Consider the following 13,483-nt stretch of genomic DNA (forward strand, 5'->3'; position numbering starts at 1 on the left):
TGGAAGGGTAGTTCCGGGGGAAATTATAATGAGCGCAAAATTTTCAAGTGTCATTTGATTAATTTAAAGCCCTAAAACATGTTTCCATTGTTGAAGTTAGTTTTCCCATTTTGAAAACGTTTTTGATCACAGGGGGTAGTTGTATAAGACTTTGGGCTAGTTTCATCATAGAGTAAAAAAAAAAATCTCCACTTATCGTTTATCGCATTATAATCATTTTTAGTGAGTTTTCGTAGGTCGCGGCGCTGAGTGGACGCCCTGCTAGCGCCGCCACTCTTTTCTCCGAAGTTTAAAGAGCAAAAAAATATTTTTTTAGCATAAAATTAGTAAAAAAAAAGCAAAAAATATGGCATATTCCATTTTATAATTTGCCTTGGTGGCGGCGCTGAGTGAGCGGACCTATATCTCCATCTATTTAAATTTAAATCCTCCCGAATCGATAACAGTTTAAAATTAAGGTAATAAAAGTTTCAAGACGATTTCTACATTGTTTAGTTTTAATTTTAGTCAGTTTTAAATTTGATAATTTTATATTTAAATCTTCATGTCTTAAAAAAATTAGTTTAGAACCAGATACAGAAAATTAAATTATGCCTTATTTGAAAATGTTCAAAAATATTAAAGATTTTAAACTCACTTCAGAAACAAATTTTGAAACGAAAGGCTTAAAATTGTGCAATTTCAAAAATCAGAAACAAGACGATCTTCCTTTGCATTCTTTTTTTATTGTTAATCTTTTTTCATACTGTCCAGACAATATAAAAAATTAACATTTGCGTCTTCTTAATGTCAGAGCCAAAAGACGGAATAGTCTTATTTTCACCTATCGAAGTTAATACACCCTCAATAGTTTAATTTGTAATGCTTCTGATTTAATGCTGAATGATTCAAACTTTGAAATTCAATATGGATGGTGATAAATTGTAGTCTCGGTCAATTTTCATTTTTCCAGTAAGGGGTCGTCCATAAAGTAACGTTAAGAAGTTAATAAATTTGAACGAAGTTTGTGAAAGATAACCGTGCAATGATACAGATTAATAAAAAATGTATGAGTTTGAAAATCACTATCACATTTCAAACTTGGCACTTTTTCCCCTACTCCCCTCTAGCCTTTGCTTACCCTTTTTAAAGAATTTCTCTTTTTCCCCTGTTATCACGAAACTTCCCACTTTATCATTTTTGAATTTGTAGAACCTAATAAGAAAATCCGACTATTATTATTTGTGAAAAGTTCGTTCTCATTGTTTGAAAAGCCTACTATTATATTTTTGGTTGAAAAATTTCATCTCACTTGGTTCAAAATTATACTGTTTGGTTGAAAATTTAATTATTTAGTTTAAAATGGAACTATATATTTTGTTAAAAATGCATTTGTTTAGGTAAACATTGATATCTTTTGTTCAAATATTAACTGCTTTGATAAAAATCCGTAACTCTTTTGCTTGCAAATTAATTATCTACTGTAAATATAACGATTCAAAACTGATCTTTTTACATTCTCATCAGAAAAGTTATTAGATTGGTGTAAAATTTACCCCCATCCCCATCCAGTTTTTGTCAAATGTTCACGTTTTGAGACCCCTTGAATCCGAAGAACAGGTTTTTACGAATTTGGCTGTCTCTCCGGCTGTGTGGCTGTGTGTGTGTGTGTGAAGATTTTTAGTTTGGAAGCACTACAGCTTTCAAAAGAATTGACAGATTGGATTGGCCTTTAATACAATCTTTTATTGTCTTAAATTGAAGGTCAGGTTCGTTAGCCAATCATTTTGGATAAAAATTCAAAAAGTGGAAGCATTTTAAAAATTGTTTGATGAACAATTTATTCCAATGAATTTTTTCAATATAAAAAAAATGACAAAAATGACAAAATTTGAAAAAATTCAAACAAAAAAAAAGAACATTTTAATCGAAACAACGCAAAATATAAAAAAAAAACGTAGAAAAAGTTCAATGTTGGACAACCTACAAGATTATCCTAACAAAATTTCGAATGTTTCCGGAAAATCAAAACTTTAAATTTTGATTACACAAAAAAATGCAAAATAAAATTTTTGGAAATACGATGCAAAGTACGAGAACAAATGAATGAACAAAAATTGCGCATTCAACAAATTTCTACAAAATCGTAATAAGCTTTTGTTACAAAAATATATTCAACATGAAGAAAAATTAAAATGTTCAAAAGACGAAACAAGCTACAATAACATTTTAACTAATAAGATTTTTCATCTAAATTATATCTACAAATTTTCTTTGAGCCATTTCACGCTAGGTTGCGCATTTTTGATTCAAATGTTAAAAAATAACATTGAAAATAAACACATTAAATTTATGGAAAAACGACACAAGTTGCAATAAAATGTTTTTACATTCTCATTAGAGAAGGTATTTGATTTGAGGGAAATTTAACCCCCCTCCCCCATGTTTTTGTCAAATGTCCTCGTTTAAAGACCTTCTGTGTGAATTGAACAATTGAATCAGGCTTTGGTATATTCTCTGTCTTAAACTGAAGATCAAGACTATTTTTTTCAAGATTTGAAAATTCTGTGTACGGGTGCCCGTAGTACGTAAAAATACCAACAATTTATCCTAATGACTTCTTTCGATAAAATTCAAAGTAGCAAAGTTACAGCATTTACAAAATTCAAAAAAACAAACGGGAATGAAAATTTGAAGCCAAACAGCGCACGATATAAAAAAAAGTCAGAAGAAAAAATAGTTGCTTTTTAAACACCCTACAAGATAAACATGACAACTTTTTTAATTTTCTTGAAAATTCAAATTTTAAGCGCGCAAAAAAAATAATAAAAAATAAAAAATTCCATTTTGCGGTCGAACTATACAAAATACAAAAAAAGATGAACTGAAAAAAATTGTGCATTTAAAAAGGATATACAAATTTCTCATTATTCACATTTGAATAGGACGCGCAGTTTTTGTTTTATTCGTAAAAAACAACATTAAAAATAAAAATTAAGTTTTTGAACAAACGACACAAGCTACGAAAAAATGCATTAAAAATTGAGTTACTTGTGATTATCAACAGGATTTTAATTAGTGTCGTGATGTACTGAGTGAAAAAATAAAATCGTTATATATACATCTATATATAAAAAGCTGATCATTATAGTTATTAATTCTAAATAATTTTTGGTATAGATCGAATTTGAGTATTATTATTTTCAAAGAAACTAATTACAATGGGGAAATATCATTGATGATTTGTCAGAACCATTTAAAAATATCAGGTATTTTTAAATTAACGAAACTAAATATTATGTTCAGCAAAAAAGTTGTCCTATTCGGTTAAAATGATTGCTTTGCATTCTTAGTATAAAAAATAATTTTTATATCATTATCACTTTTTTCACAAATCAATACAAAATTAGTTTCCTATTTAGATAAAATTATGACTTTTAAATAGCTTGAAAATCTATCAATCAGACCTTGTAATTTTCCTATAAATAATCCCTGCTGAGAGGGTTTAAATTGACCCTGAAACATAAGGGTTCCCTAGTGCCTAGTAGTATAAAAAAGACGTAGAAAAGAAAAAGTGAGAGGTTGGTATTTTCTTATATTTTCATTGCATTATTTAAATTCAAATAACAGTTTTTTTTTCAATCAAAACTTACCACAATCGATTTTTCTGCTAGTTCTATTAAAAATTTTAGTTTCTCTTTATGCCTTGAACCTGTAATATGACAAATTCTATTTAAAGTTGGAATTTTTCAGGTTTTCCGTATTTTTCAACATAAATACCTCTTGAGAAGAAACATGAAAAAATCTGGAATTTACAGGCCATTTAAATAAGTTCTTGTTAGCTTAATTTTTTTAAGTTTTGGCTAATCGTGGATCGCGAAAAAAATTTTTTTGGTTCAAAATAAAACTATTTGGTTGAAAGTGGAACCATTTAGTTGAAAATACAATTTTTTAGTTAAAGATTTATTATTTTAAGTACGTAAAACTTTATCTTTTGTAGTAAAATATTAATCTTCTTGATGACTAATCTAACTTTCTGGCTGAAAACTCAATTCTTTGGTTTAAAATTTAAATCTTTATTTTAAAAATTCAAAATTTGGTTGAAAATTCGTTTATTTTGTTAAAAGTTATTCTTGTTCATTTTTTGTCGGGAATTTTTATTTTTTTGCTAGAGAGCAAATCTTCTTTATTAAAAATTTGTCTGTTTGATTGAAAATTTGTCCTTTGTTGTAAAATATAAAATGTTGAATTTTCATACCAAAAGACGAATTTTTTACGAAACAGTTGAATTGACAACCCCAAAAATACATTTTCTACCAATATCATTGAATTTTTAACTCAAAAAATAGGAGTTTTCAATCAAGTAAGTGAATTTTTAACTAAAAGATCAATTTCATAGCAAAAGTAGAATAGCCAAACAAACAAATGTAATCCTCCTATTGAAACTTAATAAACTATTTTTAATTTTTAAATAATTGAAAATCAATAGGCTCGGGGACAAACCATTTTATTTAATTTTAAATTACAGATGTAGTATTTTGTATATTCGCTTTTTAAATTATCATCAGAGAAGGTATTGGATTTGTGTAAAATTTGCCCCCCCCCCCCCCTAAACCGTTTTTGTCAAATGGCCACGTTTTGAGACCTCCTGAATCCGAAAAACAGGTGTTTACTGTGTCTGTCTGCCCGGCTGTGTGTGCGTATGTCTGTATATTTTTAGTTTTTTTAGAACGATAACTTTCGAATGAATAGACAGATTGCATTGGCCGTTGGTACACTCTTTTTGTGTCCTAAAATAAAGGTCAAGTTCGTTAGGGAGCCATTGTGGATACAACTTTAAAAAGTGAGCGTATTTTGAAGATTTTTGAGACCACTTTTTTCAAGATTCCAAAAAACACACGACAATGAACATCTTAGGCCAAAAAGCGCATGATATGAAAAAAGTCAAAAGATGAAAAATATATTGTTTTTGAATGCCCTACAAGACTATCATTACAACTTTTTGAATTTTCTTGAAAAATCGTAAATTTAAATTTTTACAGCATACAAAAATAATGGAAAATCAAAAATTACATTTTTTATTCAACTATTTCACAGTATTTTAAAAATTCTAAATGATATAAATGTGTTTAAAAAAATAATTAAAATAATTTTTTTGTTTCGTACCTAAAGGAGAGCAGAGACTGTGAAAATGAGATAGTTGAAACTCCCACTTAATACAACACACCCCTCACCTCGCACTAACCCCTCATTAATCGAAGTTTCGTGGGTCGCTGAGTTTTGGGATATAAATTAGAAGTAAAAAACGGTAAGGCTGATATGTAGACCGTATGTGTAACGTTTAAATCCTAAAAATAAGAGTGGAAATAAGCAAATTCAGTTTTTGGAAAAACGGCAGAAGTTGCAATAAAATGTTGAATAACATTTTTTTCAAAGAATGCGCATTTTTTAAAGCGAGACAATGAAACTACGCCTTTTAATAGCAATGCATCTCATGAATTGTAATAATACACATTTATGAAAATGATATACAATTTGAGAGACAAATTCGAGTGCGAAGCACGAAATACGTGGTGAGAATGTGTTCGTCAAAGCCGAAGGAACTTTAACAAAAAAGAATTCACTATCACCACATTATTGTTGTTGATTCTTTGACCTTTAGTTTGAAAAAATGTGTGCACAAGTGTGGGGCATATACAAAGACGTATATTTTTAATTGAGAATCGATCAATTTTAGTTTAAAATTTAACTATTTGGTTGAAAATTCATGTTAGTTTTCTGCAAAAAGAAAGTTAAGCTTCTTGGTTAAAAATAATGATCTTTTTGCTTAAAAATGCAACTGTTCGGCTGAAAATAATCTGTTTTGATTAAGGATTCCATTATTACGATTACATGTTTTGTAGAGAATTCATCTGTTAAGGTTTAAAATTCAACTATTTCCTAGAAAATTAATCTTTTTGGCTTGACAATCTAGTTTTTTTTTAATTCATATTTTTAGGTTGAAAATTTATGTATTTTTGTCAAAATTCCTTTTTTTTTTAGCGAAACATCTTTTCTAATGGGCGTGAATTGAAAAAAAAACGATCGAACGGAAGTCTCTCTATCTCCTTTGGATACCTTCTCTATAATCTCGTCTCTCTGCTTTTCTACGGCGATTGGCAATTACTATACTCATGATGATTGCTCTAACTCATGATTATCAAAATTCACGATCATTGCTCACGAAAAATTATGGTCGAGGATTTTACTATTTTGTTAAAAATTAATCTTTTTACAACTGTTCAAATTTATGATTAAAAATGAATTTTTCAGATTTTCATCATACGATCACGTAGCCAAATTGAATGTCTAAAATAGCCAAAAATTGGTAATATAGTTTATGGAAGACCCCTAAGATTGCTTCGATTGAATTTTGTCAAACTTTAGATGCTTTATAATTTGAAAGTTTCAAAGCTGAATTGAAAGGTAAATTGAAAGATTCGAATTTGAAGAATATAGAAACTGAAAAAAGTTTAACGTGTAAACATTTCAAATACATTCGAAATTGAATAAAATTATAAATTGGGACAGGGGCGCAACCAGAAAAATATTTGGGGGGGGGGGGAGTCAAAATATATATACAGTGAAACTCTTTTATACAGTCGATTTTGGGGTTGACCTTGAGTGTGAATGAACTCATTGTAGCCCGCTCCGCTTTTGTTTGTTCACGCTTGACTGCTCGCCTGAGTGAAAACCGCAAACCTCGCGCAGTTCCTATTATACCTACCTACAGCGCGGCTACAATTCTCAGAATGGTTATAGAAGGGAGGACTATTAAAGTGTTTCACTGTATACGTAAATCCCATGCATAGCTTAGCGGCGTCGGCATTTAATACGAATGGCCAAAAGTTTCGGGGGGGGGGGCGAACCACTTAACACCTCCACTGGTTCCGCCACTCCATTAGGAACATTTAATATCCAGGGATGAACGAAGCTCCATTTAAGCTGCAGGCGGAAGCTAATTTGGCTTGCTCGGCACCTGCATTTGGCGCCCTGGTTTGTCAATCTTGGCGCCCTGCGATCGTAGGAGGAGCAGGCGACCGCCTGCTTCGCTTTCGCCTTTACGCGGCCCTGTCAATAGCTAAATATTTGAAATCTCATTTTGAGATATTTTAAATAGACAGAAAATTTTTAAAGTTGGAGAATTTAAAGATGAAATACGAATTTAGGCAATATGAATATTGAATATCATTCAGTTAAGAATCTGTTTATGAACCATTTAACTTTTCTTGCGGAAATCCCCATGGGGAAACATGTCTCATGATTAGGATCTGAGGTCTAAGCGGTCTAGTCCAGTCTAAACCTGTCTAATCCTAATGTAGGAAAATAGATCGTAATCTAGGTGTCGTCCATAAACTACGTAGCCTCTCCAGAGGGGGAGGGGCACTGCAAGACTACAATCTGCGACATAGGGGGAGGGGGGATCTGTATGCGGTACGCGGTATTACATTGATATACTTTTATTCTATATATGCTTGTCAACTCGATTGTTTACCTGTAATATATTTATTATATGATTACAAATCTGAAACTTTTTTTTTTAAATAATTTTGTTCAGAAAATGTTCCTCATAAAAACCCATGGGTTTTTTTAGTGGGGGGGGGGCTGGAAAATAGCTACGATAGACTACGTGGGAAGAGAAGGGGCTCAAAAGTGACCAAAATGTGGCTACGTGGTTTATGAATGGCCCTCTCTGCAAGCTTCACTCTAAAACTTTTTTCCTTTAGTAATTTTAAGACTCATTTTTTTCAATAATATAGATTTTTATTTTCCATTTATATTAAATATTTTAGAAAAATGTTGTAAGCGTAATTAATACCTGAAAAATTATCATGCAAAAAAATTTGGATATTTGTAATCATGTACCAGAGATAGCTAAAGTTTTAAATATCAAAGTACAGGACCGTTCGAAAAATGCGTAACGCTTTTTTCTGAAAATATTGACCCCCCCCCCCCCCCCCCCCCCCCCACCTACGTCCCGTTTTTTCCATAGTAAATTTATGCAATTTATGGCCCCTCCCAGGCGGAAAAATTGTATATAGTTTATATATAGTGTGAAGTATTATATATACTATTCATTTTTTTAATACAAAATGTAAAAAAGAAATAAATATTTTATATAATACTTCACACTATGTGTAAACTGTACTTAATATTATAATATTAATAATACATGAACCTATATAGGAATTTTCAATAGGGTACTTTCTTGACAAATAATTTTTTTGGTTAAATATTCGTAATTATAGTTGACAATTCAACTCCTTAGGTGAAAATTAAACTATTTTTGTAGAAATTAATTTTCCTAATTAAAAATTTAACTTTTTGGTTAAAAATTAAATTGTTTAGTTAAAAAAGCGTCTTTTTGGGTTAAAAATTCAACTATTCAATATGTTATAGTTGTGAATGTAATGATTTTGTTAAAAATGCGTCCTTTTTATTTAATTCGGCTGTTTTTGATTTGAAACAAAAATCTTTTCTATGATTTATTACTTTTTTGGTCAAAAATTCAATTATTTGGTTGAAAGTTGAAGTGTTTGGTTTAAAGTAGAGCAACTTTGTTAATTTATAAGAAACAGTAAGACTTTAGTATCTCGTCCTGAAATTCGTGATGAATTGTCAAGTATTTTTCATAAGCCTTGCTAGTCGTGCAGAATTTTCGGGATCCATTTCGGGGTCCATCGCCGAGTCCATCGCCTTTTCTAACTGTCCCAATTTTTCGGGACGGCGACACAGCGTTTTTTTTAACAATACTATTTGAGTTACTATATACAGAAGTGTGTTTCCGAAGCCTGAATGCTATAGGACCTCTCCTTCTATCTTATAAGACAGAGAAGTTAAACATTTTATTGAAAGGGCATAAATGATAATCGCTTCAAACGATCGGACCTGTCTACCTCATACGATAGAAGCAGAGGTCCAATCATATTGGACATGTTAATCCCACTCAAGTTGTGACATAACCGACGGAGAAGGGCACCGGCCACCTTTCTATTGGCTGCCAGAATAACTGCGTTTACGAGAGCTTGTCTGATTGGTCTGCTCTCCACGAAAGAGTGGGGAGGCTCCTTCACTCAACTCTCCAACCATGACATAAGATCTCCAACAGTCAAATCAATCAAATTTCAGTCTGCAGCTGTCTCAGTAGGTCAGTTGAGGTCAGTGTCAGTGATAGTCGGTCTGTTTCAACAGTACTCTTACTGTGAACTGTCCATGCGAAGTGCATTTTACAGTTTAGTGAAGCCAGTGCTAAAGCCAAAAATTGTGGAATAGTACATTTTTATTTCGTAAGCACACCTCGAATACTTTATTATTTTATAATTCATATTTTATTTATTATATAATTAACATTTATGTTGTTATTTTTACATATTTTAAAGAAATTATAGTATATAATAGTGGCGGGAATTAATTTGAAAAATCTAAAACTCCACGTTGGTTTTTTTTATTGTATTCTTTATTCATAAAATCTTAGTAAACATTATGTATAACAATTTACATTAATATTATTTTTTAAATGATTAGAAAAATCATTTGCTAGAAAAGGTCACTTTTAAGTTGCTGTAGCAATCACAGTTGGTAACTGCCTTAATAATTTGTCTGGTTAATATTATTCCCAGGCTTGCAAAATTTTGCATGAAAAATTAAAAAATGTGACCTTTGCCAGACCTCCAATTAATTTTTATTGAAAGTCACTAGTTTGTTCTGAGTCAATGATTTAAAAAAATCTAAGGTGGTTTATTCGATCTTAAGAGTATTATTTACCATCAATATAAAAAGTAATAAATATATTGGGAAATCATATATTTTTTTAATTGTTTATTATATGAAGACATTTTATAATTGTGACTAATTTTGAAAAAGACCTGAAGGCAAACTTTATAAAGAATATTTCAGGTTAAAGTTATTTATTTGACAATAGTTTTTTAGTTTTATGTTCTTGCCTTTTCTTGATGTAAAAGTTACTATGGCACTATCTGTTATTGCGGAATTTTCCGTAATAGCACATAATTTGTTCACATTTATTTTTGAAGTGACAATCATATTGCCGCAAACAAATTTTTGCAAACAAATTATAAAAAAATTAATAAATAAGAATCTCAATAGTATACAATTTTTTTTAATTATTTATAGCGTGCATTTCTAGATGAAATTTCTTCATCCTTAGTTCTAATCAGAATAAAAACTTGATTTTAGGATTCAAAATCTCTCCCCTTAAATTTAATTTTTTTTAATGTTTTTGCCGCATTGCTATGCAAGTGAAAATGTTTTCCAATATTTCTGAATTTGTGTATGTAAAATAAGGAATTTTTTAAGTAAATTTTATTTTGTGAATTCAAAACACATAACATCGATTCACACATGAAGAATTCCTCTTAACGCACAATAAAATTCAGTATTTTAATTTGAGATATTTTCTTGTAATTCAAAGTCAACAAAAGTTACTTCTATTTTAATGATGTATGTCTGTTTTTTTTGTTGTAAATATAATTTATTCTTGACTTGAATTTTTCAAGGTCAAAAGTGTTATTGTTATAATAATAGACGCTTGCAGACACTTTATATTTAATTTTTTCACACGATTTGTATAATTGGCAGCTTGTTTGACTCAAAAAATATTACATATTATTCACAGTAATTCTTTTTACATTGAAATGTTGAGTTTTTAAACTTCCAGGAACGTTTGTTTGTCTCTATTAATTTATCGATGATTAATCATTTACATTCTTTTTGTTTTAGTCTGCTGGATTACAAGAATCCTCGGAATGTCAACAATGAAATTACTCGTACGGATTTTTTCTGTAATCCTGATTGTAGTGGCTGTGGTATCCACTGATTGCCACACAAAGGGTTTGAGCTCATATTTCCAAATAACATGCAGAAAAAGTGCAAGCTGGGTAGATTTTCAAGTGGAACTCCAACGTGCGACGAAGGAAGAGAAAAATTTCTCTGTTCAAAAACTCGTAGCTATTTTTCTAACTAACAACAACGTAAAATCACTCCCAGGAGACGTTTTTAAGAATCTAACTGGACTTGAGTATCTTGAGTTAGGCAACAACAAGATTGAGTCATTTGAACCTGGAACGTTCAAAAGTCTTACCAATTTAAGCTTACTCAATTTGTGGAATAACGAGATAAAAGAATTTGACAGTCACATATTTGATGATCTGGTTTCATTAAAAACTCTTGATCTTCACAACAACAAGCTGAAAAACTTGCCTCCAGGGATTTTTGATAAACTCGAGCAATTGCAAGTGGTGAATTTGTCGGGGAATCGATTCGAAACCTTACCGGGGACTTTGTTTCAACAAAATCATCAGCTAAACACAGTCAGAATTCGATTTTCACGTTCACTGACGAACTTACCTAGTGGACTTTTTAGCAACTTGAAAAATCTGAAATCTGTCCAACTTGATGGCTCGAGCTTGGAAAGTTTGCCAGAGAATATCTTTCAGGGTTCATCAGAGATGAGGGATATTTTTTTGGCTGGAAATAATCTAGCGACTTTACCTAAACAAATTTTTGAGGGTTTAGACAAGCTCCAGAAACTATTTCTTCATGGCAATAGGATTGAATATCTACCTGATGATATTTTCAGCACAAATCAGAATTTGGAGGATCTCAACTTAAACCATAATAGCATCAAGAATATTTCTGGGTAAGTTGCTTAAGCAAAATTAATGTTAAAAGAATTCAATTGAATTGTTTTACCACAAACCCAATCTAACATAGCTTTTTTTCTTACTTTTTACAGCTCACTGCTCTCCGGTCTGAAATCGTTGAAAAAGTTACAAATGCAGAATAACTCAATATCACTTATTGATAAAAATGCATTCAAACCTTTAAAAAAAGTGGAAGAAATATATCTCTCGCACAACAATATTTCGGATATTTTGGTCCTGGACGATGACTACATGCGACTATCAGTTTTTCATCGTTGTGAAAGACTACGGAAAATGGATCTGTCTTTCAACAAAATCAACAGAATATTCAGTGATTGGACAACACAGCCCTCTCAGTTTCTCAACTATCTCGACCTTTCTCATAACGAAATAGATAGAATACGCGTAAGTATTATTATATATATTCTCAATTCCATATCAAATTGCAAAATGCATTTTAATTCTTTTCCATTCCCTGAAGATTCTCTGAAATCCTTTAGAATCTTTTGAAGTATTTTGAAATCTGTTGAAATATTTTTAAACAACTTGCAATCTTTTTGCAATCCCATACAATATTTGAGTTACTTACTTCAATCCTTTGAAATACCTGCTAATATTTTAAGACACGTAATTCTTTGAGACTGTTTAACACCCCATGACTTAAAAAAATATTTTAAAATTAGTTAAAATATTAACAAGTGGAATTCCATATCTCTTGAAATCTTCTTAAATCCCTGGAAGTCTTGAAATTTATTGAAATCCTTTCAAATTGTTTAATATTAAACAAAAGCCTCATTTTTATTTTTACTATTTTCAGGAAACGGATCTGGATTTTAAACAACCTCAGCAATTTCGCATAGATCTCTCTGGCAACAAAATAAAAAGGATTGATATGAGCAGTTTCTTTGAAGAAAATTTCCTACAAGAAACTCGCAGCAGTATAGAAATGATTTTGACGAACAATCCTCTGGAGTGCGACTGTTTTCTATACGATTTTCTACATTATTTGGATGGAACATGGTCGGAGTTAAGCAACAAGTTGCATATAGACATAGGACCCATGGAATGCTCGAGTCCAAAAGAACTTGAGGGTACTCTTCTCTCGGATTTGAAATCTGAGGATTATAGATGCGTCGCATCCGATCTTGAAGAATATGAAGGAGTCTGTCCCGACTCATGCAGTAGATGGATACAGCCTTCTGATTACAAGCTCATTTTCGACTGTGCCTATAAGAATCTTACTGAAGTTCCAGAAACCATGTGCAAGTTCGCAAGTTCGGAATACATCAATGAAGTCAATCTCACTGGCAACTTTATCACAAATTTTCCAAATATGAATCAAATTGGATATGACAGAGTAGGGACCCTTATACTCTCGAATAATAATATTTCAACCATACCGGAGGATGTTTTCTCACAAGCACTTGTGGTAAGTTACATTTATTTTTACGTTCAATCTTCATGTGTTTCAAACTTTCAGACCATTGTGTATCTGAATCTTTTGATTTTTAAATTGCGAAAATGGAGATTGTTCTTGTTAATAATATACATTTTGGCGACCATCCATAATTTACGCAACACATTTTTGTCACTTTTTTTACCCCTCCACTCCTCTATATAAAAGGCCATATTTTTCCGAATATTTTAATTATTAATATCAATTTATTTATATTAACAATGTTGAGCTTGCAACAAGTTTTTTAAATCATTTTTTTTATATTACTAGAACATTTTTTCATTTATTTAATATTTGTTATGTATCGTTCTTTTTATTGTTTTTGATTCTAAAGCTAAATATACAT

General features: G+C 30.9%; 1 protein-coding gene across 2 annotated transcripts in view; it reads left to right on the top strand.

The window, feature by feature from the left end:
* The window catches only part of LOC117178775 (protein toll-like), a 38,768-nt gene that overhangs the window by 23,263 nt on the left and 2,022 nt on the right, over window positions 1–13,483 (top strand). Inside the window, exons 1-4 of one of the 2 annotated variants that reach the window (XM_033370243.1) lie at window positions 9,165–9,305; window positions 10,759–11,677; window positions 11,774–12,086; window positions 12,499–13,110. In XM_033370243.1, the coding sequence (XP_033226134.1) occupies window positions 10,785–11,677; window positions 11,774–12,086; window positions 12,499–13,110 (1,818 nt within the window). In that variant the 5' untranslated portion in view covers window positions 9,165–9,305; window positions 10,759–10,784. Of the gene's footprint in view, window positions 1–9,164; window positions 9,306–10,758; window positions 11,678–11,773; window positions 12,087–12,498; window positions 13,111–13,483 lie in introns of those variants that run through there. The other variant, XM_033370244.1, reaches the window with a different exon arrangement.

This window comes from Belonocnema kinseyi, chromosome 8 (genome assembly GCF_010883055.1).
Source record: "Belonocnema kinseyi isolate 2016_QV_RU_SX_M_011 chromosome 8, B_treatae_v1, whole genome shotgun sequence".
Classification (NCBI taxonomy): domain Eukaryota; kingdom Metazoa; phylum Arthropoda; class Insecta; order Hymenoptera; family Cynipidae; genus Belonocnema; species Belonocnema kinseyi.